Below are 26,794 nucleotides of genomic sequence, written 5' to 3'. Positions count from 1 at the left end.
AAAACGTCAAGTGTATATGTGTTGAAGCCTGGAGCAGTGATTCAGGGACCCGGCGACGCCAAGTCTCATCAAAGCAGCCGTGACATCTGAGTATGTAGAGGTTGGCATGGTGAAAGGCATAACTCAGCCTCATAGCATGTAATGTGTGCGATGGCATGGCTGGTTGTACTGTATGGCTCGCCACGAGCCAATTACCTGATTAGTATTACACACTGCATTTGTGTGATGAGAAAATGACAATCTGAATGAGATTTAATTACAGTCATGAAATAGCAATGTCATGTGAAAAGTGGCACTAATAATATAGTTGCACAATACCTTACCGGGGTTATAGTATATCATTTGTTTTATTGCTCCCAAGTGGTACAGTGCCAAGTCTCGTCAGATGTGGATGAAAATCACATATGCTGGATGTATGTAAATTTATAAGCACAACTGTATATAATCACCATTCGCCATTAGTTGGCAGACGTACAGTTGCGCTCCTAAATTTCCATATAACTGTACGTGTAGCGCACGTAATGCTAACGGCGCCGAATCCCGAGACACACTTGCGGTATACCTGAAAATAATCCCGTCAGGCTTGGATGTATCATTTGGACAGGGTTGGAAGGGGAGGTTAGAGGGTCGGAGTAATCTCCCATGGAGGCTGACAGGAAAGGGGAACCATCAGGAGGAAGTCATAAGAAAAAATAGAGAGGGAGAAGGGAGAGGAGGAATGAAAGAGGAAAGCCAAAGGTATAACATTAGTGATGGTATTAAAAAAAAAAAACTGAAGGGGTTAGGAAATTTCAACGATGCCATAGTGGTTGCCATAACACATTATGGAGCGTGGATGAATAAGGGAAAGCGGATTGAGTTTGTGACCCGAGTTGGTGCGGCCACATAATGACGTGTGCTAGCGTGCGCTAGTACCAATGTCTACGCATCACAAACTGTTGTTTCGGATGAACGAATGCTGTGATAACTGGATAGTAATAATAAACTGAACAAATTGAGAATGTGTAGCTTTATTAAATTCGCTACCGATTAGGTCATCAGTCAGCCAACATTTATTTCTTTTTGAACGCATTCACTGCCAGACATTTTCAGACCCTCTTTTACAATAACGTTTGAAAAAAATTGAAATAAATTCCTGTGATTGAATGGCTGGACTGTGAAAAGATGAATAAATTCGCCAATGGCAGTGAATGAGTTAAGCAGCAACCAGTTATCTTATGTAATATTTTGTTATGGTTTGGATTTGTGTTATGAGCACTCTGGAATAATTTGCAGGGAGAATGAATACTTGTACAACAATGAGAAGCCATTATGATTATTTTCATCCATTTGAATCCAAATGCCAATTTGTTTGATTTACAATTGCATATTTTCCAAATATGGATCGCAACTCAGTCTCTGTCTTTGCCCTTTTCCTAAAAAAAAAAAAAAAACTGTTGCAATCAAAGTTTTGCTGTTGTTTTGACTGACAAAATAAAAAACTCAGAGTTTTTGTCTCTATCAACTAGTCCTAATAGTCATTGTACAGTAGATAAGACCGTTGTAGTATTTCATGGATGACCAGAGGCCGACAGGGATGATGTAAATACGAGGGCAAAGGGAAACATATCTTTGGATCCTGTTGCTTTACAATTTATATACTATATTAAACTAATAAACTATCGCTAGACAACCATTTCTTAGCAGAGACTTTGGGGACTTGAACATGGAGAAGCAGGTACAAATGCTCAAAAGCCGCAACCAAAAGGTTCTGTCTTCATATGTGTTAATAATCCCCAAAGGTTTAATAAAGACCATTTGAGGATTTGAATTTGTAGAGGGAAAAACTCTTGACAAAAGAAGATAGAAGCCAAATTATTTAAATATTTCCCTGGAGAGAAAAGCTGCTGTTAGCTTCGACACTACCTGAGCGCTAAGGACCAACAGTGTGGGAATTAGGATGAGCTGCGAGAAAAATACCTGTTTGTTTCGACGCCATGTTATTTACAAGGGACAACAAAATAGAAAGAGACTAGCGTTGGATTATCAAATCTTTGTTTCATACCAGATAAGAAGTCTGCCTGCAAGAACTGCTGCTGATCAACTTTGTGCGACTGCCCATCTCCCCGATGCTCTGGCAGTGACATCGACGTCTGCCCCCCTGTGGTCACTTTCCAACCTGCAGTAACACAGAAAACATTGGAATAAAGTGTTGCTGACAGCATGCTTCCATCCAAATATACACTGGGCGTTACGGCATTGACAAAATAGAAACCGTCAGGAATAGTTGATCATGTACCCAAACTCTCACCTGGCAAATGGTCTCCCAAATGATGTCCCTGTTCCATTGAACTGACTGTTTAGGGCTATTTCTTAAATGCGGGTGAGTGCCTTTGTCTCAGTCTCCACTGCAGCCTCAGCTGACTGAGCTACTAACACTTTGAACCCACGGTCGCATGCACACACACACACACACACGCGCGCACACACAAAAAAACAAGAGTGCGATTGCAGTCAGGGCGTCTGGGTTGGGTGTGACGTCCCGGGTCGTGGCCACTAGTACCTCCCCTTGCCTCCCTGACTAGTAAAATACCCTTCAACCCAACCCAGTCTCCGTCCGAGGGTCCCGACTGGGCTGCGGGGATCCGACCCCTAATTATTTGATTAATTGACGCAAGATGATCTGTTTGACCGTCACGAGGAGAGGATGGAAGATAGACATGGCGGGAAAGAGACAAAGGGTATCAGGAGAACGATGAGGCGGACTGGATTATCCTAACAACATGTTATTGGGGATTTTAAGAATGAGAATCCGCAGGAAGGACATACATGAAGGGAGGAGGGCAGAAAAGAGAAGGAGGGAGGCGCCAATGGCAATCCTCTCCCAGCAGCATCCACAGGATGACAGTGAGGCGAACAGACAGGATGGCAACCAAAGTCACAAACATTTCCACATGCAGACATGCAAAGGAGTCATGGAAAGGGGCTTATTGTTTGCCTCAACAAAAGGCAAAAAGCTTATTGGACGGAATCAATGATTGAATCTGAAACACCGGGGCTAAGGAGTGTATCCTGTAGATTTCAAATTAACATTTGCTCATGTCTTGGAGCCTTTCTGAGAAGACCGAAAATATTTGGCAAGATTACAGTGAACAATGTGTCTATGAAATCGTTGGAGTGGAAAGATAACGGGAAGCAGGCGGATGCTGAGCTGTCGAACTTGTTGACATCACACTAAACCGCTTCGTAAGGACAGTCAGGCACTAGGACAAAATGTCCGATTTTTTACACTTATTTTGATATCCCTGGCATACCAAACCTAAATTAGGAAGGATTCAACCAATTTACACCCCAGATTCAGGATGGTGCCCAGTGGTTAGCTTTACCAGAACGATATAATCAGGGATAAGCCAGCAGGATAGTTGAATGTCCTCCATCTGACCTCAGTCTCACCCTGCCCTCGCTATGCACCTTGTGTCAGCGTTGCCACAGCACCACGGGCGCATTGTGATGCTTCATCAAAGGGACAGATTGCAATTCTTCTAAGATGACAACGATCCACTCTCCTGTTTATTTAACAACATCCTCCTGTGGTCAGAATCACTTTGAGTCAACAGCTATTTACCCTTATTTTGCGTGCACCGTTACGTGCATGCTCTTGCTAGGAAAGCATTTATCAAACCAGTTTTAGATTGACATCGGTGATCCAGGTAATGAGTCATGGTGGCCCATGCATCCAACTATGGTGTTATGCCTATTTATCACACACTACAGATTAGGTGAACAATTACATCGCATTGTAGTGGAATGCGATTTTCAAATATCACAGGCTGCAATTTTGAGTGAGTTTGAGTGATTAAGATAATAATCATTTCAAACACACTATTTAACAAGCAAAGTCTCGTATCTCTAACACCCCAAGATTTTCTGATGCTTAAAGCTGGTGAAACATTTAACCAATGCACTTTCAGACTTTAGCGGAACGAATGGCCAAGTCTGAACACACCCCGAAGCAAAGCCGCTACCTGCTAGTTTTGGAAACCAAAGCTTGGCCTAATTATATCTAATCTGGTCAAATTTAGCTCAACCTGTTTGGATTTCTTCCTGCTGAGCCACATTGAGTTTGATAAATAGTTAATGACTACTTGCACCGGTAATAAATACCGAAACTAGAATGGCACTCTATTGATCATTGATTAACCCCCAAGAAGCAGAGCACTAGTAGATGAAAGCGTTTGCTTTTGTGACTCGACTTATCTGGTATGTGCGCGCGCGGTGAAGAATGGATGTCATTTAATGAGACAAGAAATGACACAATGAACCCTGCATAGTTGAAATGCCTGCGGTTACAGACATTTGACACAATAGGGCAAAACAGCTAGCCGCTGCTAGCAGCGTCGGTTAACCATGACAACTTTACCACACATTTAATTGAGATCCTCTTGGGGTGAACTTGTCAAATCACCAATTACATGATGAGGTGTTGACCACGCTGTTATTTTGTGAGCTAATTGAGCCAAACAAAGCAGTGGGGTCAATTTTAGACACAATGATTAATTAGCTAGTTTCTGTCCTTCTTGTCGTTTTAAGTTCGCTGTTACCTTATTCGCATGTATTGTCACTGTAAGCCAAGAAGCATTGCATGCTATGCTAGCCTTTGACAATACCGTTTACAAAAACTGGCAAACAGCACGTAACATGCCTCTAGCTAGCACCATGCGTGCTGGGGAAGATCTTGTCATATCCAATGTGTTTCCTAAAAAGCAAAATAAAGTTCGTGTGCGCCTCCAGCCCTGAAACATCACAATGCAGTACACTGCTTTGAATTAAAGCTCGCTTTTCCTCGAGAAGCAAGGTGTACTGGATATGACAGCATCCCTTGTGTGGTGTGCGTGCATGTCTTTCCGGCAGAGGCTTTTCTGGAAATTCCAAGAATTGTCATTCTCCTTTCAATAATTCACAATGGGAATGACAAAGAGTCGATCCTCTAGCTTTCCCAAATTCCCCGCTCTTGACTTTGTTCATCTCCAATTCAGACGCTGAGCTAAAGCAAAAGCATTTTTGATTCCAGCGATTCGGGTTTCTCGAATTTGCATTTTAAGCTGCCATGCTTTTCAGCAAGTCATGGATATTTGTTTAAGCCGAGATGAGCGTATCTAATATTCACAAGCAGGGATTGTGAAGTCAGTTCACGTCAAATCCATGGATGAAGCTAACAGGTGCACAGAGAGCTACTAATTGTTAGTTGCCCGCGCTAATGTTGTCCATCCTTGCATCCCTTGTGGCGCTGAGCTTACACAATTTGGAAACTATAAATTTATAATACTTATGTGACGCAAGGGAATGTTTAAAAGTCAGTATTAAGATCAGTACAGTTATTGCTTTAATGATGGCGACAGTTTGACTCCTGTAACAATACGCACTGTAAAATAAATTGAATGTTGACAAATCGTCACAGCATAGATTGTGTTGAATTTAGGAATTTGCGCAGTAATTATAAATGTAGTATTTTTGTAAATTATTGTGAAAACTTGTTGGTTCTTGTCCAGCCATTGCCCATAATGCAAAGTAATGTATTATAAACCTCCTAATTCAGCAAATGCTTCCTGTTTTGTAGCACAGATGTGATCTTTGGAGTACGCCTATAAACAAAAGTCCATGAATGCCAACATCTCCCAATGTAGACTCGTATACAATGGTAACGTGGGGTGCATCAGCTTGCTAAAAATAAAAACATTCTCATCCTCGAAACCCCCTCTAAAGCTCTGCATTGAGCCGTCATCTCAGAGCTATTAAATTCTGGATACCTTTTTGGAACACCAGATAGAGTCACAAAAAAAAAGCTGGGATTTTTCACTTTAAACCCACTCATTCACATGTGAGAAACGCACAGACAGATGAAAAGTATTCTGTCAAAAGAGACAACTTAATAGAAGGCGGCTTTTGCTTTTTTCCCCCCTCGAGCTTGGGGATTAAACCTCCATATTAAAGGGAGATTCATCCAGCAATTTGTACAAAATCATTTCAAGTTACTTTGAACTTATATAGACGATGTGCTGAACCCAATAAGTTACCGTATATAGAAATTCAATCAAATCTGTCCGTCAATTTCTCCATCCAGAGATTTGCCTACAGGTGCCAGACTTGTGTAATTCACTTCACTCTGTTCCTCTTAAGCTTCCGCCGTATCGCAACTCTCGCTCTCTAATATGCTGAGAGATGAACATCAGTGGCAATGTGACATTTTCGCCGACGCTGAGGTGAAACTAATACTCGCAGCTTCTCCGATGGAATCGGAATTAAAAGGCCTTGATGCTCGTTGAGGGGATTAAAATGCTCATCCCATTCGCAACTATTGATTTACTTCATACAGTCAGCAAATCGCACCAAATTTCAGTAATCGTGCATTGCTTTTTCTTAAACACAATCAATTGAATATTTTTATTTAAAATATTTCGACGACAAAGGAAGGAATATACACACTGGAATATTTTGCAATCAGAGACAAATTTTAAGACAGAACAGAGAAGCTTTTCATTGTAATCCTTCAGTTTTTACATTGTGAAATGAAACTCTTTCCAAATCCAAGAGGATGAAGTGTTCTGTTTTATTCAAGGATGTAAATATTACTGCACATCTTCTGAAAAGGCTTCAAGGATGGAAACAGAAAGGGCACAATAAGCAGTTCAGACATTGGATAAAAGGTAGAACTGTAGCATGGTTAGAAGAAAGATGCCAAAGACAAGGTGAGTGTGTTAGCTTGTAGTTTATTAGCACAATATGTGGGCAGAGAAAGGCAAGTGTAGTAAGGTAAGGTAGATAGGTTTTAATACATACATAACTTGATATTATTAACAAAGAGGAAATGTGCTTGTCGACAAATCATGTGTTTTCAACACTCATCTGTTTAGTACTATGATGTTCCCAGGTTTTGGGGTACCCGTTTGGCTCGCACTGGAATCAGGACAGCCAATCGATATCGATAAATATAGCAACCAATTTCCGAGTCTTGAGAGAAAGCACAACTGCGCATGACTGATCATGAGCTGAAGCAATATTTGCCTGGAAATTTTGTTGGGAAAACGTTACTTTCCCAAACGGGAGTTGTTGCGAACAACATCGTCCGTACCACGGTTAACCAAACTAAACTCTATGTGGCTTTTTAAAAGAATATTCTAGAATGTTAAAAGAATAGGGCTGAAGTGAGAGTGTTAAGCTTGTTAACTCACTGGCATTGAACTATAACAAAAACATTTGAACAGGTCCGTTATTTGATGCAATTGCCAAGAGTTCTGTGTTCCAAAATGATCATTAACTTAATGATTGTAATATTACTAAATAATTAGTATTGTAACATGTTTCTGGTTTCCAGTGCCAAACAATTACAAAGTATTTTTTTTAAATATTGCTAGGGCCAATACCGTGACTAAAAAAAAAAAAAAAACGAAAAATGAGGTACCACAAAAAAAGAAGTCCTAAATAATTGACAAATCGACCACCACAGACAAATGCAACACAACTATGCTAATAAAAAAAACTCAAACTTCTATAAACATTCTTCATCTTATTGATTGTCAAATGACAGTATATCAAAGTAGAATTTATTTGGTTGAGGAATTACACGAGTGCATAGGAAGGAAGAAGTGCAGAACTTCAGACAATTTACGGAAAGGCGATCAAGGCAAGACGCATGAGTAGCAGTTTAATAAAATAAACATGTTGACAGAAGCATAAATAATCAGTCAGTGGGGATATTTATACACTCTAACTCTATCCAACACTCCCACACACACACATACACACGCACGCCTGCACACGCACGAGTGTGTGTGCAAAACAGCCTCGCTACCGGGTGTTGACAGATGAGTCTCACAGCATTGGTGAATCAGTTTGAAAGGTTTCAGACGCGCCTTTGAGCAAAGTATGTGTGTGTGTTTGTCTGGTTTGTCCACTACTGGGGACAAATTTCATACGGGTTGATTGTGGCTGACTTGTTCAAAAGGGGACAAAGACGTTGTCGGGTAAAGTTTGGTTGGGATTATACAAGTAGGCGCCACTATTACGGCTGGTGTGTGTCTATGTGTCAGACTTAAGTTGATTTGCGAGTAAGATCAAAAATAGTGGGCGCTAGTGTGCATTTGGCAAGAGATGTAAAAAGAGCTGCAAAACTATACAGTGGACATGAGGTTATTCCCAGCACATTACATCAGCACAATATTTGGGTTTTTATTATTATTTACCGAAGTGGAAGTGATGGAATTGGAAGTGTGCGTGGAACAGGCAAACAAGACCGCATGACTCCTTCTTGTGACCGATCCCGAATCAGCCACCGGATCATTGGGAAGTTTCAAAACTGCATCGCACGATATGTCGAGATAATTTCGGTTAGCATTTCAAAAATGCTTGCGCGAGTGGAGACTTTCTAACATGCCGCCTCTCATTTCGCCTGCGCTTGGTTTGCACCTGCCTCACACTGGCTATTTAAAGATGCAAAATCAGATGCAGATTTTGATTTGCATTTACTCCTCCCGCAACGCGCAAAATGAACGGCAAAGCGATTTAGCACGTTTTGTAGAAACAGTTTTGTTTAATAGATCGGCCTCCACATCTGTTTGCATGCGCAATTAAGCGTGCGTCCACTTTTTCAGGCCCTACTGTATATTTGCGTGTGTATATGGTGTGCAATCTTGTCAACCGAAAATGTTTCCCCCATTTGCGGAATAAAGCAAAACATTGACAGGATAGGATCGTGTTTGTGTAAAAGTGGCAGAAGGAAATAGGTGCTTCGAAGCAGAAACAGTTGATGGGCAGTCAATGTGGCGATGAAGGCGGGATTTAGTCCTCTGAAGCATTAGGGATCGTAGAGAGAGAGGAAAACGGGAGGTGTGAAGCAAAGTAAAGAATTTGGAATGGCAGCAGTTGAAAGAATAATTGAAATGTTCCCAAAAAAAGGAAGAACATGAAAGCGGGATGAATTAAAAAAAAAAAAAAAGTTAAATTGATGTGAGAGTAGGGTAAGAAGGGAATATAGGGGAAAAGGAAAGAAAGCAATTAGTCAGGTTGCACAAATTCAACAGTCACAAATGCAAAAAAAAAAAAAATTGATAAATCAATATATATTGTACATAAGGTATTTGTACACTTTGGTGAATGTTTGATTGTTTCATCACAATGTTTGAAATATTTGGGCTAATCGTCAGTCATTCAGCAACATGCATAAATACGTACATGCACAGCTGTACTTACTCTGCTAGGATTCGTTTTACGTTCTCAATTCCCCAACCAACTAAAAACGAGGGATTGATTCAATGCACCTAGACAAAGCCAGATGGCTTTTCTACTTTTTGTGCATTACTTAAAAAAAAAAAAAAAAAAAAAAAAAAAACTAAATCCAAACTCATACAATACAGTATGTGGAATCGGCTTGGGTGAATTCTGATTAATGACTCTCAAATACTAGCATAACCTATGCAGAAATACAGCTTGGTAACCGTGGTAACACGAGCTGCCCATTCCATCATGCCATGCAAAGCAGCGAGAGACGACAGGCAGGCGACTTAACATGCAGAACACTGTCACCGACATTTATCCCTGCTGAGGCACCCAGGAGCCTTATGCACCAAAACACAGAATGTGAATAAGACAGCGAGGCGGTCCTAAAACCTCAAATTAGCTTCGCTCAATAATGCATGACCTTGATTTTGTTTTTTGTTTTGTTTTTTTCCATCAGGTTTTTAAATCAGGGTATCAACTGTATATCTATCTCCAAACAGACTGAGGGTCTAAAGTGTAATCTCTGTGATGTACAAATGTTGTGTCTACTTATTCATTCTAATTTGTTGAACCATGCATACACGGGGCACAGAGTGAGCTGCAAGGCGCAAAGGCGGTTGTCACGAGTGTTCTGATTAGTCATGTGTTTGCCAAAACAAGAAGTTTAACCCCCAAAAAATTACATTAAATTGGCTACTAGACCTCTGAACATTTCAGGTTATACCCTAACAAATATAAGAAAATCAAAAACTTAGATAATACTGCACGAAGGATTTATCACCGTTCGTGTATGGAAATGCATGTAACCAACTAGTTTCCGCCTGCTTAAAATAACCAACAATAATTAATTGAAAAAAAAGACCAAATTCAAATGTGTTTCGACAACACTGTACTGTAACATCATTTCTGGAAAAGACATTTTAGCAGATTCAATTTTAATTAAAAAAAAGTCTGACGACCTGGGAAATAGCTTTCTTGGATGCAGCATATAATATGGTAGCATTTTACTTGCTCACAGAATGTTTTTAAGACAACAAAAATGTTTCCTTAACTTTTCACAGTCCAGCCTTTCAAACCCAGGAACGTATCTCTTTTTTTTTTTTTTCCCAAATTTTTTCAAACGTTAGGGTTGACCCTCTTTTACCCTATGCGAAAAAAATATAAATAAATTCCTGGGCTTGAATGGCTGGACTGTGAAAAGACAAATAAATACGGCATCTCCTCAAATCTCATTGCTGCTTAGGTTAAACAGCCTTTGTTCTTTTTTTTTCTTTTTTTAGGGGAATTAACAGTTGCAATGACAGCTCTTAATTCCAATGAAACAGTTTGTTTTTTTTTCCCGTTGCGTTTTGGTTTCCTTGCCTCTGTTCACACACCCAACACAATAGCAGAATGCAAATCTGACATAATGAAGAGGGAAGTAAACGATAGGACACAAAGACAGGCTATGGCCGTAATTGGCGTTTGCAGATGATGGAGAGACTGCATCAATTTCACTTTGGTGGCAGAGGGAATTGTGGGATCTCTCTTACCAGGCTTTTGCAACCCCTGAGCTTGCTGTTCTCCATTTTCCAATGCTGTACCTGTGTGCGCACATATACACATACACGGAAGCACAGAAACAAGCAAACCCATTACCATCCATCGGATTGCTAGTGGCTGGACCGTCTTGGACCCTGAAACCACAAGTCTTATTTATTTAAAGGGCACCTCATTACAGTCACTGGGCACGACAACAGTACGGGTTCTATTAATACCGCGCGGACAAGTCAAAGGCAGCACATTGGCTGGTACCGGTGCAGGGTGCAGCGAGATGAAGCTGTGTGACTGTGAGAGGCTGCCAGGTCACTACACTTGATTTAGCTTTCGCGCGCATACAACTCAGAATGAATTAAACAGGCCGCAAAGTACCACATTAACTGGGGCATAAATGTAAACAAGGACAGGTGTTACAACACAAGCTTCTCCGCCTAATGTCAACACTGGTGATTACGAGGGAATATGACTGATGGAAAACGAGTGGTGAAATGACATAACCCAAAAAATCTTTTGTTCGCAGCTTATTTACAAAAATAAAAATACTAATTAGTCAGTGAGCGAGCCTTTTCATTTAGCCAGAATGTGAGGCAACAGTACAACTCATTTTCACAACACCATCTCCAAACAGAGCCTAGCATGACTTAGAAGCTAGGCTAGGCAAGATCCTCACCGTCCTTCAACATATTTCTTGGCACAAAGACACAATATTTTTTATTTGAATCCTGCAGTGCTCACCTTGATTTCTTTAGTTCGGTCAAAATGTTTTGTCCAAACACCCAATAAATGTAAAACCTACTTTTATTTTAGACAGGGCTTTGGCCAGTGCATACAAATGTCAATATTGGGGCAGTGGTTATATACGTTTGGCTGCTGCATGCGTTCCAAACAAATCGACAAGTGTAATTCAGCGGCTTGCTGATGAAATGCTCGCTCACTTGAGAACAAAACAAAACAACTTAAGACTGTAAAAAAACTTTTATTAAGACACCTGAGAACTGCTTTAAATTGTGAAAAAAACATTTTACATAGTGATGAGCAAATGGGCCATGTTCCTGAAAGCACACAACATCCTGTGACACATATGAAGTAAATGAAACCCATGCACACGGAAACGCACGCCATATATAAATGCCCGTGGCACTCATACATACGAGATGCTATGAGTGCATATGATTAAACGTGAACATTTGTAGCAGTGTGCCAAAACATCAACTGTGATTAAAAAAAAAAAAAAAAAAAAAAAAAAAAAGGAGAAAAAAAGATGAGAAAAGCGCTTTCAACATTCAACTTGCCTGCAGACAGAGGACAATAACAAGCTGACTGCCTCACCCTGCTGTTTGGCACTGCATGTCAGCATGTCTGCGTTTGTCCAAATGTGCAAAGCGTGCCAGAGCTGATCACTGGCAACACCACCCACAGCCTGTCCCGTAGCTGGCTGTCACTGGCCAGTGCCCACACACAGTCTGACTGTCTGACCCGAGTGTCTGAGGAGCCACAACAGCCCTGAGAGCTGAGTCATCGCCGGTTTATTGGATAGCCTGTTTCTACCTTGCAACAGCTATTCATATTTAATTAGAACTCATAATTAAAAGGTAATCCTATCCATGCATGTGCAGTCAGTTACCTGCCATTTTTTGGGGGGGATGTTTACTTTTTCAAGAACACAATTTGAAAACACGTGTTAGCTTTAATAACGCATGAGGGCTTTGTGTCACCGCAAATACAATCATGTATTCAAAAGTTAAATCTAATCAAAGTTGCTTTAAGTAATGACCCGAATAAACAATCAATATTACTCAATACGTTCAAATAACTACCATTTGCTTGGTTAGATTTTTTTGTTAGAGCTTCAAACTTGACTCGCACACATTTCCTTAGTTTATATTAATTCCCAACACAAGAAAATAATACAAACAGACAGAAAATAATACATTCATATTTTGTTAGTCAATGTCGAACACCACAAGCCAATAAAATACTCTAGGCAGACAGAGCTATAAATCTATCCCTTGAACCACTTGACTATAACAATCATAAAGAAGAAAGTAGCAACAAGCCACTCGAGGAACATCACCACCGAGCATTTGGAGGCAGAAAAAGTTTAGCCGAATATTCAATTCAATTCAACCTTGAGCATAAAAACCGGGGCTTCACAGAGCATGTCAATTACCTGATTCATTTGTACACGCACACATGACCAAACCAACACCAAGCAAAATATAACCTACAAAATGGAGGCAGCACATTGCATTGAAGAGGCTAAAATTGAGTTCAACATACAACTTTGCGGGGTCAAAACTCAACCCATGACCATCTGGATGGTAATTGCTCAATGTGGGGACACGACGTTACAGTATACAAATTTCACCAGCAAGCTCGTATATTCAAAGCGGTGGCTGCTAGTCTGTTTATCCGCAGACTATAGGCCCAGTGGCTGAATGACATCCAAGCAGATCCAGAATGGCAGCTAGGGTCGAGCAGTGCCCGATACTATCCGTCATTTAAGGGCATCTGCGGTTCATACGCCATTACATAAAACAAAATATCATGCTTACGCATGCTCAGGGATTTTAAAGGAAAAACAGATGAGGCTCACTGTTCAGGAAAATTGACGGCATAAAAACAAATCAAACCTTCGATGTAGTTACTACTGCGCGTAAACTGACAAATGTCAACCAAAATGTTAACACCTAGCTATAAACATTCACATGCAGTCGTGAAGTCAAAGGAGCAAGCGAGCGTGAAAAATAGAGCAGTCATTAAACACTAAGATGTGAACAGAAATGGGGAAAAAAATGAAAATAAAATGGTGCTGTTTAATATGAAGTTACTTGTCAAGACATTAAGCATACATAATGGCTGAAATGGAACATGGCCATACCACTGTAATTGTAAGTTTCAAAGACTTAGCTATGAATAATGACAAAAATATATAGAGTAAATTACTTAATGATGTGTATGGATAAAGACCTTTGTTCATTAGTGATGGCTCATTTAGATGGGAGTTACATTTTTTGTTTCCCTTTTTATAGTTGAAGTGCTTTATGTGTTGCTACAGTAACGCCCCGCCCCGTCCCCAATAAACGGGGGTTTACTGTATTTCACTTTCACTGTTGTGCATTTAAGCTTTGTCTCTCCTTATAGATCAAACTGTCACCCATCGTGCAAGACAGGCTCACTCACCCGCACTGGCATCATCGTTGTCCAGCAGAGGGATGTAGTCCGTCTTGCCTACAGTCTCCCCGATTTGATCATCGAAGGTCTCCGCCTCCAACTGAGCCACAAAATCCCTTTCCACCCGGCTTTCTGGACCCTGCTGCGGAGCACTGTCCACCAGAGCGTCGCTCAGACTCAAGTCTAACTCCGCCATGGCTGTAGATAGAAGAGGCAAAAAAAACCCAAGACTTTATCAACAGAAAGTGAATACCGTAAATAAAACACGCACTGCATCGATGATGACACTACACAGAATAAGAATTATTAGACACAAGCTCCAGCAACGGTTTAGCAATCGGATATTTGTTTGCACTGAGAGTGAAGACGTTTACGTGCTGACTTGATTTGTTTTCATGATCAGCATTTGTTTGGGAGGGTCATGTTTAGCGGAGATGGGAGAACTAATGGATTCTTAGGTGCATCAATTCAACTTGCATCATTTGAGATACATCGATAAATATGTAATTGAATCGCAGCCCCCGAGAGATTCCCAGCCCTAATGCTTAGGAATGCGTTACACGGAAATGCGATCTTTGCATGCGAACAAGAATACGCAGAGGGAAGACCTGTGTCAATGTCTGGTTTTCTGTCATGGGCCTAACATTTTACATCAATTTTCTATGCTGACTTGGGCAAGAAAAAGGGCACACATGTAGGCTACTAGTGGGTTCACAATAATAACTGTTAAAAAATGTTCTGCCTACCTTACTAAATGCTAGTTATGACACTATCATACATAAAACAACATTTCAAAAAATGTTATTTGAAGAACAAAATTATATCTTCAGCCTACATCCTTACAGCGGGAGTCAACCCAAACATTTTTATTTATTTTCTTCCAAAAAATATGTCCTATGCAAGCCCACTAGTTGAAACAAGGCATTCTGAGTAATATTATGTTTGTGGAATATGAGTTAAGAAGCAAAATCCACCTGTTTTTGTCCATCTCAGGGGGCAGCCATTTTGTCACTTCTGTCGACTGAAAATGACATCATAGTGCTCAGAGCTCAGGTAACGACCAATCACAGCTCACCTGTTTTCTGAAGATGAGCCATGATTGGCCATATAGTCTACTTAAAAAAAAAATGTGTCTGGATCCAAAATGATTTTATTGTGTGCAACCACTTGACATAATAAAATGGAGTAAATTCAACGCACCATTTCTTTTTAGTGTAGCAAAGCTATCATTTCATCTATGTTTATATTTGGTGGACTCACAGTTGCTAGACTGCAGTCATGTTGACCTACTCATATTTCGCAACAAAATCCAGTGAGCTGTAGCAGCTTCATTTTGTTCAATTAGCCCAAAACTTTCCAACTTTCAAACTGCTGCTGTTTTATTTATTTATTTTTTGTTACAAAGGATAGATAGCTAGTTAGCTAGCTAGACATCTAGCTAGCTAGATAAATAGATCAATTTTGCTGAGTCACATTGTGTCATCTTCCAAATATAACGCCAGCTTATCTACGATGCCAGCTGGCCGCCTTACTTTCTGCTCAGCTAGTGTCTGTATTTATCTTGTCACCATCCTCCCTATCTTCCTGACATCTCTCTCCACCTGTGAAGGCTCTTAAGTTAACCTCACACAACCTACCTTGCTGAAATAGGACACTCATTGTCATTCAAAGCAGGGTGTGGGTCAAATTGTTGCTCCGGGGCAATGCAAGGGAGCACATCTGCTGCCAAAATCCAAACCATCTTTGCAGCATTACTTGTATAGCTTTAAAACTGTCTGCACTGGAACTACGGTTAGCATCCTCGCTTTTTATCATCCAACACCCAAGTCCAAAACACCTTCAATAAAAACCTATAAAATTATTCATCTTATATTGGATGTATGTTTTTTTCCACCCAATTAGGTGTCAAAAACAAAACGGCTAACCCTCTAATACAAGCCCGCAGCCCCATCTGCTGGATTACTCATTTACTACATGTTTATTTTCCCATTAGATGCTTTAAATTCCTTTTGGCGTTCGGTGGCTGAGCCAAACCCAGATACCAGTAGCATAGCCATGCCTTCCTCAGAAAATATGAAACAAGGCTTGCTTTTCTGATGCAGTATACACAAAGATATAAAAAGTACATGATTTGGATAGGGAAAGGAAGCATGACATGTTTGAATATCAGTGTATGAGCTAAATTACTCGACAGCCCCCATCCCCCTCCAGCTTCCCCCACTGCATCAGGGTGTGTCGCAGGAAGACTGCTGCAAACTGCTGCCACCACAAAGACCATACTAGCCAGGAACTGCCCCAGTTACCATTTTTAACAGCATCATCTGAGCGTGTGTGTGTGTTTCTATCGGTGTCTGTTTAGGGTTCACAGTATAAGCCGCAGAGGGGTCACGCCATCTCACCTAACAACAGTTTGATATATGATCCAGTATAAAGTCTTTATATTTTATGAATGATGTTTTTTTTTCCTTCTAAACAGCCACAAGTTGGCTGCCACATCCTGCTCACAGATTTGGTGTGGCCACTCGGAAACAATCTGGATTCAGCAAAGGAAGGAAATCAATGAAAAAGGCACTTTCCATTGTGTTGTCTGCTTCAAAAAAAATGTGTGTGCGCGTCCGTGTGTGTCTGCGCATGCGTTTGTGGATTACTCATGTGCAGTTGTGTGTGTGGTTTGGCTTGTTTGAGTTCATGGGAGAGAGAGCGTTTGCCGGCTGCCAAAAAAAGCAGAGGTGAAGGTTAAGCTGCTTTTTAATCTGCTTCCCAACACATCACTATTGTATGTAAACAGAAACACACCAAAACAAGTACGGTACACATAAATTAAGAGATTGTAATGAGCTGACCGTTCCCTAATCAAGACATCTCTCTGACATTTTTGTAAGTGAAGACACAAATACGACGAGATGTTTTCATGTAAATGTTATCTGGCACCACATATCACAGATGTATTATTTTTCCAAGTCCTTTCATCAGTGAAAAGTGGAAAGAAAAAAAGTCCGCCAACTGCATAATGTGATGCAAAACCAAAAGCAGCTAACCGGAAACAAACTTAAAATATGACAGTATGTGTGTGTAGATTCTCAGTCATCTAGGTTATGGTTACCTGCCAAAGTTGAATCGAGGCAACGGGACTCTTGGTTGAAGAATTTTTTCCTTTAATGCATGCATTTCATTAATATCTCACTTTGTCACGTTAGCTGCTGATACTATTACTAATGCGACAATCAATTGCGCCACATTGGCTAATGAAGAATGTGATTTTCATCATATAAACTCTGCTTGAGTCACAACATGGAATGAAATCCTTCTTTCAGGCCTGGAGGACTGCGCTGTTAACAGTTGAGGCTTATGTCTGCAAAATAAATACAGGGCAGCCCGTTTTTAATATCCCTGCATTACTGCGGTGTGAACCTATAATTATGAGAGCTAGCATAGCCAGAGAGCGCTGCGGTACAATAGCGACGTCACTGCTACATGGTTTAGGATGTTAGTGATGGTTGCAAAATCAAATGGCTAAAGAGTCCAACTTTAAGCTTAAAGCGGAAGTCAACCCAAACATTTTTTTTTCAAGAATACGTTCCCAGCAGGTCCACTAGTTGAAACACGGCATTCTGAGGAATGTTGCATTTGTGGAATATAAATTAAGCAGCACAATACACCCCTTTTTAGTCATCTCAGGGGGCGGCCATTTTGTCACTTCTGTCGAATGAAAATAACATCACAACTATGTCATTTTCAGTCGACAGAAGTGACAAAATGACCGCCCCCCGAGATGGATAAAAACAGGTGGATTAACTCTTATTCCACAAATGCAATATTTATCAGAACGCCTTGTTTCAACTGATGGGCTTGCATAGAACACATTCTTGAAAAAAAAAATGTCTGGGTTGACTTCCCTCTTTAAGGAGTTATACTAAATGTAAACACAAATCCTTTTTATCAAGTGTAAATAAAAACAAAAAAAAAAACATTTATCATCCAATTTCTACATGACAGATGGACTGATGTTGCAATTGATTTGGCGTAATTGCATGAAAGGGTCCATCACTTATTAAGGGCGGGCTTGGAAACATACAGGTCAGAAACAATCTAAAAATGTGAGTAAAAAAATTTAAGAAAGTAGTAAAAAATATGGAAATAGCTTTCAAATGTTACCAAGTACTTCTGACACAGGAAGACGGTCAACAATGACATCTAAATCCTGACAAATGTGCTCCCGGTTGCACATGCAGCATGAACCTTGTTCACTTAGGTCATGAAAGCAGATGGGGGCAGGGAAGAAATAAGAGACTTGTCATGTGATACCTGCTCACACCACGTAAATCACAACTCCATGAAGGACAATCGGGGAACCTCCAACTGTCATCCCATTAAGACCTACTTAGTTACAAAAATCCCCCCTAACTGTAAAAGGTAATGATTTACAAAGCCAAGGTGAAACCAGGTACATTTTTTTGTTGACACAGAGATTGCAATAAATGTCAAAATAAATAAGTACATAAAACCATGATAACATTTTACTTCCTTTTGAGAGGAGTGCACACATTTATGTGTAAAGTGTCCATGTGTCCAGCTGCCATCACGCTAATCTGAGTAAGATGCTATCGCTAACATTCCATGTCGGCCAGTCGCCGTGGCTCACAATCACGGCTTTGTCAACACACATGCATGCACGCGCGCACACACACAAAATGCAAGGTAGGAATCCCAGAATTTTTTTTAGATTAAGCGACTACTATTGTAGAACTGTTTGCAACATCATTCAGTGCATCTCTCTTAGATTCATAAACAGCATGATGTGTTTTACAATGTGCAATTAAAAATCTTTTTTTTTTTTAAAGATTCACTAGATGGGATGACGGTTTGTAAATACATGCCTGTACATGCTAGCTAACTTGTTAACCTTTAAACGTATGTCACAAGTGGTTGACGACATGGCGTTGAGTCTAAAAATAAAGCGCACACAAATCAGCATCCAGAGAGAATTCTCATGGATGTAGTTAGCAGCAGTTTGATCAGAATTGAACAACAGTTCATTTAAAAAAAAAAAAAAAAAAAAAAAAAAAAAGGAATACAGGGTAATTTATGAGTGTGTATTTAGCAATACACTAAATAGCTCACTCCATGTGTATCCTGATTCTGAAAATAGGCATTCCGCACTCTTATGCAAATGTTTTCCTCTTTTTCAATAATACCACATAACAATGTCCCGAAATCTGACACACCTAAAAACACAAAAAAAAAATGTTCTCGATGACACACACATCTCTCATTTCACGTGCACATCCGAGCTGACAATCAGGAACCTCAAAAACGACAATGGGAACTCAAACGAGACGTTTCCGAAGAAAGCGGGTGGCATGCCGGGCATCAGGCTCTGCAACAAGTGATGAAACTTACAACAGTCGCAAAGAAAGAAAGGAAAAAAAAAAGCGTCAATGAAGGAGACGAAGAAAGGCAGCGCCCATAGGCCTCTGGCTTGTTATCCAATGCTGGGAGTGGCGCAGTGCCCCGAGGGGTGGGGTGGGGGGCTGGTGTGGGTCGACAGACTTGTGGTGTAATTAGTCTCAAAAGACAGAGCAGTAAGCGCTGGTCTTCAATTTCTATTCTCCCTGTTCAGGCATTGCTACTGTATACCTGGTGCTTGCACAATAACACCAATTATTCAAATATTAGTATAATAGTCAAACAAAATTTGCGGAACTATGATTTTTTTTTTTCCCCGATAATATTTATGGTATTTAGGTCACCGGTACTCCCCCCCCCCCCTAGACATTTCCAGCAAGTAGAATGTGACTGTAATTTCATCATCACTTGGTTATACAATTACTAAACTAATATATCTGTCTATCCATCAATTTGGTGATGGATATGATAAATTATGTCAGCTAACTCATATATGCGATGGTGAACTTTGACCTTGAGCTTGGAGTTAACGACTGAATTGAATAAAGGAGGTCAGAAAAGGCCGAACACACGCACGCACCTTTGCAAGCTTGTTACGTAATCGAGGATAGCGTGTGTCATGTTAAAGCTTCTGAAAAGCGCAGAATCCAAAATTAATGGCTTAATCTCGGGAGGATAACGACACAAAGTTCAATAAAAAGTCAGAGGCTTTTTAAATGTAATTAGTACAGGGCGAGCGAAAGCAGAACCGGGATGTGATCATTTGGAATAATTCGACTACCACACATGACTTAAACTGGTTGAATTTGGCAAATCTTTGCAAGACATTTAAGATTGCACTTGCATCGTTGAACCGTTTCAACTAAATTTCAGCCTGATCAGTAGCTGAACCTCAAACATCAATCCTCTAAACGACATTAATTTTCACCAAGGCATCATTCTTCACTTCCAGATGCAAATACAATAAATTAGGATGACCTGACACAGACCAATATAGTTGAATGACATGCAGAGGAGTTCACGCAGTTATTACATCGTGTACTCATGATGTAACAGCATGTGACCTCAATGCAATGCTTATGCCATCCGTAAGGCACCATCAAAAAATTATGATCAGAATTATTTTTATGTGAATCCTAGCGATACAAGTGCATAAAGTTTTTCTTTTTTTTCAAATTTAAAAATAAAACCACAAGAATACACCACCAACATACATAATGTAACAGCGCGGCTATTTTAAACGTGCACTGTACATTAGGCATACATAATTCACAATATTCCATATTATGCAGATTAATAATGCAAAGTGTTTCTCTTGGTGAGATTTCAAATGTGTTTTATGTGGAACTTGTTACAATCGGAGGCCATGTGCGAGCATACTGACAGGTAGACTTGTCCTTCCCCTCCCATCCGGATTATCTCCTCCCACTCATCCGAAAGGGACACTCGGTGATGAATGAATTCCCTGTATGACCACAATGGTTTCAGGCTCAACACATTTACACACAGCATCTCTTTGGGAACTATGCCCTATTGTTGCCTGGCCGGGCTTAACACATTGCACTGGAATGCATCGCAGCACAAACAGCGGGTCAGACTCATTCCAAAACAAAAAGCGGAAACATAAAAATACCTGGGCTCTTATTTCGTTATTCACATCATTTTCATACTTAAATCATTTAACGGTGTTCATCCTGTTTAGCCATGAACGTTAATGCGGAAGTCAACGCAAACATTTTTTTCCAAGAATATGTTTTATGCAAGCCCACTAGTTGAAACAGGGCATTCTGATAAATATTGCGTTTGTGCGATAAGTGTTAATCCACTTGTTTTTAGCCATGTCCGGGGGCGGCCATTTTGTCTTCTGTCGACTGAAAATGACATCACAACTGCTCACAACGACAGATCACGGCTCAGATTCAGAGAACAGGTCAGCTGTGATTGGTCGTTGTAAGCAGTTGTGATGTCATTTTCAGTCGACAGAAGACAAAATGGCCGCCCCCAGAGATGGCTAAAAACAAAGTGCATTTTGCTACTTAATTTATATTCCACAAACGCAAAATTAATCAGAATGCTGTGTTTAAACTAGTGGGCCTGCTGGGAACATATTTTTGAAAAAAATATGAGATTTAGAAAACACATCTGCCGTATCAATGCACCATGGAGTCCCTTAAGCGTGCCCCTCCTTCAACCTTTCAATGCCACTGAGTGCCAAGTGACCCCACCTCGAGTTCCAAGTGCCAGCAGGGCAGATGAGAGCGGCCAAGCCCGGTTGCTGACACTCTGTTCCAGCTGCTGCTGTTGTGACTGGGGATTACAGGGAGGAGTTCACCCTGCGCCACGCCACTCCTCTACGCCATCTATCCCTCCATCGTTTCATTCAGTCAATCTGCAGTTGTCACGCAATCTCAGAGTTCAAACATTCATCCTCAACACACACACGCTGGGGTGTTCACAAATATAAACACACGCACTACAACGTAATGTCAGACACATCTGTGTTTGAGGTAATGCCCCGTAAAACTCCAAATCCCATTTTCAATGAACGATTACATATTTCATTAGAATGGTGGGGAAACAAGTATTTTTAAGTAAATTGACTTGAATGGGGTTGTATGGATTCAAACACTAAATAAGCAGGTAATTAAAATAAAAAAAAAATAATAATAATAATAAAAAACTGTCTGCAGTAAACATTCTAATTTTGTAAAAAAAAAAAAGTATTCAACCCGCTTTAAAAAATTTCAAGATGCTAGAAGGTCTGTTCTTGGTTTTATGATAAATTGGTCTAATAAATTAGCAAAGCATTACATGTTTGTCAAATTGTCTACTTTGATATTCAAATTCCCCTCAGTGTTTGAAACCACTGTTTTACACATAACAAAATAAGTTATTCACAAATACATTCAGAAGTTAGTTCAATAACTTGGGGCAGCAACAAAGTCATTACTACGGTTTGTGTATTGATAAAAACACATTAACTAACTATGAATAATATACGCTAGAGCCGGATATACCCATTAGTAACCAGATCTAAATTCAATAAACTGACTGGAAATCCTAAATCACAGAGTCAATCAAAGAAATGAATCATCTACGTTTAAAAAAAAAAAAAAAAAAAAAACTCTGATTGTTTAGACATGAACAGCAACTTTTAACGCGATTTTACAGTATATGAGGATAATAATACATTTCTTATCCACAAGCAACCAGGGCCTTGTTTGGCAGCAACTACAAGCAAAATAATGATGGACACGTTTGAGACTACATGTACTCATTATAGAATAATAAAAATGCGCTGTCCACAATCCCTATGCTACTATTCCCCTGAGGCTGGCTCTATTGTACACAGTTCAGCAAGCATCTACAGTTGAAATAGTATGACGATTTCATATCATGATGACGGTGGCCAAAATAAACCGTTTTATTTACAGCAAGGTATACATGATGAGACAAAGTGTCCAAATGAGAGGTGTTACGGTCCAAACTAGTAACTGTATCATAATCAATTAAGGTGTATGCATTTCTGCAAGAAGAATTTTAAATAATTTTCTGTTTTTTATTAAAAAGATGTCTTTTTTTTTTTTTTAATCAGAGTCATCGATTAATCGAAAGAAATACGTGACGGATTAATCAATTATTTAAATAATTTAATTTAATTTAATACTGCAATGGCACAGAGGTTAAAAACAGTGGTCTTAATACCAGTGAATGAAGCATTTTTGGTCATAGTAAAAATTATAAATTATAAAAATTATACTAGCTGCTAATCGTCGTACAGTCATATTTCCAAGATTCAAATCACCACCAAACCCCATTATTATATTATGTGGAAAATATTTCTGTTTTAGTATCGTGATTTTTTGATAATATAATTGGCATTCATAGGGTTCAAAGCTCCAACGGAGTAAAATAATCGCAAAACCAAAAATCGCTCCATTTTAGGTGTATAATGTTTAGACCCATATATAGTATATATACGTTAATTTGATTGGGAAAGTTGAAAAAATATCTTTTGGATAATTTTCAGAGCCTTGGCCACACAATACCTCATCATATCGGGCTCTGCAGGCGAAGCGTGAAAGAACACACCAGTTTACGGTGATTGGATCAGGTTCATAAGAAGTTCAGGACTTCAGATCAGTCCCACCTCTGATTCCCAACTCAGTAATCTGACACTGACAGCGGAGGATTGGCGCGTAATCTGGATGGGGGGAGGAAGGGAGCAAAGGAGAGTGACAATCCTCTCAGGGGTTTTTTTTCCCCTAAGATTGAATCAATCACCTAATTACTGTAAATCAGGAAAATATACTTATGAAGAGGTGATCCGATGGGTTACCGCATAAAGTAATCCAAATGAACCAACTTCCTTGTGTAATGAAAGTTGTATGACAATTTATGAAGAGTTTGTGGAAAAATTCATGTTAGCACCGCCTCAGATTTTTGAAAAAAAATTGATGTGGTGGCAGCTACAAGACAGTATGCAACCACAGAATGCAATTATGCCAAAGAGCTGAGGCTGAAGAGAAATACAGTGGAATTAATTAAATTGCTGAAATTTAAAATGTGAGACTTGGAGTCGGAACAGTTGGAATCGCTCAATTAATTGGAACTTAATCGTGATTTCGATTTTGGCTTCTTACCATCTTAAACGTTATTACCAAAGAAAAATGATAACGTACAGAAAGGCATGGTGCGTTTGCAAGTTCCGGACGTTGTGAAAGGAACCTGAATGCACCATGTTGCTTGAATATAGCAAGTGTGTAGCGTATGTGATTGTGCCGTCTCTGAGCATGCTGTTGTTTAATGATTGACTTGGGTCGATTAGTGGAGCCCAGAATTCAAAGCAAACATGGTGAAGCTGCATTTAGCTGTTATGCTGCACGCAAATGGAATAAGGTGATAACTGAAGTGAAGTCCGTTTTTTAAATCCAGGCTAAAATCTTTGCTTTTTTTCCCCTCAACATACCATTAAGGTCTTCTAAACATTTGTTTTTTTTTTTGTAATTTTGGAAACCTACTTTTATTTTTGTACTTTACTTTTCAATGTTTTAAAGTTTTCTGTTACTGTGAAATGTTGTCAGTGTACATTCTTTGAGATATTTTGGAAAGCTACTTCTGTTTTCTCTGCTTTGCTGATGAATGTCATTAACTGTTGTTGTTTCTAAATGCTTGTAGGTGTTGTGTCTTTGCTTAAGAGTTAATAAATAAAGTTACCTTGCCTTGCCTAATGGCACCCTAGTTGGAGTTTACTTTAAAATGAACACACAACAAAAAGAATTACACTGTATGTTTAAATACAAGACATGCTTTGTTTTTAAAACATCGCTAACAGGAATGCCAAAGTCAGCGTAAAATCACACTGACATGCTAACAGCAAATTAGCACCGATTTACACAATGATATTCCCTTTATCCTTTCAAGTTTTGATTAAAGTTGAGTTTTCAAAGATTCAATGAATTTTACTTTCCTCCAATTTTTTTTTTTTCAATAACACAATGTTCTACATGATATGGCACAAAATACAATACCCGAGGTCCTTGGTTAGTCCAATTAGTCACAAGACTTGTGAAAACAAAGATAGAACAATCACAAAAGATAAAATAATTATGATGAGATGAGGAAGGTGCTGATTCACGGTTTGAATGTGTGCAATGATGCAAGGCATCAAGGGTGTGGATGTAGCAGGATGAAAATGCAAGCGGTTTGAACTTCACAGGATATTTACAAGGTAATTTATACTTGACAAAAAGAACAGAATGGTCAAGAATAAAATGTTCACCGTGAAAGGATGACTGGGCATGAGGCTATGGTGACAGCTTTGAGCAGTTTAGTTTTACTAGTGGAATAAACACTAAATTTTAACGTCAATGAATAGTCGTTTTATTCATTGTGATTTCAATCTCAATCAAAAATAATCATGATTATTATTATTTCCATAATCGTCAAGCCCGACTAGTTTGAATTTGGAATTAGGTGCAGAAATGTGGAAGGAGTCCAACGTGCGAAAATAATCATGCAATATTAATAACAACATCTTGTGGGGTGCAGAAAAAACGTGCGAAGACTCTTTAGCCTTCGCGCAGTTATAAACATATAACCTGACTCTTTCCCCAGACTCTGACTGCAAATGAATGATCCATGAGAGACAGCGTGACACTGAAACTGGCTTGCGTAACTTGCTTGGAAGCTCGCTACCACACGAGCTCCTCAACATTGGAGTTACTCTATTCACTTGCCAGCTATGCAACGCATGCGAAGTATTCACTTTGTGTTGACGGACAGTAGAGACAGACAAGAATATAAGATTGTGCAGCTTCTAATTAACAGAAAGGGCGCGGACATTCCAACTGCGCACTCAAACAGAAAGTACGTGTTTCCGACCAGCACCTGAACGCACCATTATCCTGCACACACCGTAATGTGAGATCACTCATCCAAAATCACCGTCGTGTCACTGCTACTGACTCGAGCGATTCACCGACAAACTTTGGCCGCCCTGCTAACCCTGCACATTTCTTCATAACGCAGACACAGCATAAAAGTCTAAATTTAGCTTGACTCACCGTTTGTTGTCTGCTTTTTGGCAGTTTGTCGGGAGCCTCCGAGCGTCGCTGTCACCGCTACAGTCCGCCCACTGGAGAAAGCACTGCCCTGGCCTCAGACGAACCTGATCACCCATGTGGAGCCTCGGAGCCAATCAAAACCTTGAATTGTGATTGACGTGACTTGCGGCCAATCAAATTAATGTTTTTGCGCGCTTGACAAGTCGATGGGCCAATCGCGGTTTCAGAATGTTGAACAGATAGTTGTCGTCAACAAATGGACTTTTGACAGACACATGGTGCTTTCAATGGAAAAGTTCGACTCCTTTTACGGTCGGGCCGAACCAATCGCCGGAATACGGGATAACGGGAAAGGCCCTCCGGACTGGAAGACGCCTCGAGGCGTCAACTTTGGCTCGCTGCAAATGTCACTGCGACTAAAGAGTGAAAGCACAATCCCATTTTGAATGCTTTCGGCTATTTTATTTTAACGCGAGTTCCTCTCTGATATAAATAAATAAAGTGAGTGAAGGGGATTAACTGAAGAGGAGGCTCCTATGTCTCATATGACATGTTGAATTATAGTGACACCTTGTGACCGAAATGGCAAGGACTAGTTGTTGGCAAAGGTATCTTGACGTGTGACCTCATTAACGCTCATTTGGTAATCAGTCAATGACGTCACCGTGCAGTCAGCCCTGCACGAGGAAGCGTTTCTATTTGTGTTTCAGGTAGAAAACAAACAGTGCGTTTGACTCCTGGGCCTTCAGAGGAGACCTACCCACCTCTTAAAAGCACCACGAGCACCTAACAATGTTGTAATTACTAGTAAATAAACCACGCCCGAAATGTCATTTTCCCAAGGCAGTGCATTTGAC

The 26,794-nt window shown here is 40.0% G+C and overlaps 1 protein-coding gene across 8 annotated transcripts in view; it reads right to left on the bottom strand.

Moving 5' to 3' along the window:
- LOC147127542 (uncharacterized) overlaps positions 1 to 26,050 on the bottom strand; it is a 55,307-nt gene extending 29,257 nt beyond the window's left edge. For 7 of the 8 annotated variants that reach the window (XM_086020444.1, XM_086020445.1, XM_086020449.1 and 4 more), the window contains exons 1-4: positions 25,938 to 26,050; positions 13,975 to 14,163; positions 2,045 to 2,158; positions 563 to 649 (exon numbers count right to left, since the gene is read on the bottom strand). In XM_086020444.1, the coding sequence (XP_085876570.1) occupies positions 563 to 649; positions 2,045 to 2,158; positions 13,975 to 14,161 (388 nt within the window). In that variant the 5' untranslated portion in view covers positions 14,162 to 14,163; positions 25,938 to 26,050. The remainder of the gene's footprint in view (positions 1 to 562; positions 650 to 2,044; positions 2,159 to 13,974; positions 14,164 to 25,937) is intronic. The other variant, XM_086020447.1, reaches the window with a different exon arrangement.
- Between the last annotated feature and the right edge of the window lie 744 nt (positions 26,051 to 26,794).

The sequence above is a fragment of the Filicampus tigris genome, chromosome 21, assembly GCF_054856515.1.
Source record: "Filicampus tigris isolate MCC_2025a chromosome 21, RoL_Ftig_1.0, whole genome shotgun sequence".
In the NCBI taxonomy this organism is placed as follows: domain Eukaryota; kingdom Metazoa; phylum Chordata; class Actinopteri; order Syngnathiformes; family Syngnathidae; genus Filicampus; species Filicampus tigris.
The sequence above is the reverse complement of the archived record's forward strand: the minus strand, read 5'-3'. Positions and strand labels throughout refer to the sequence as shown.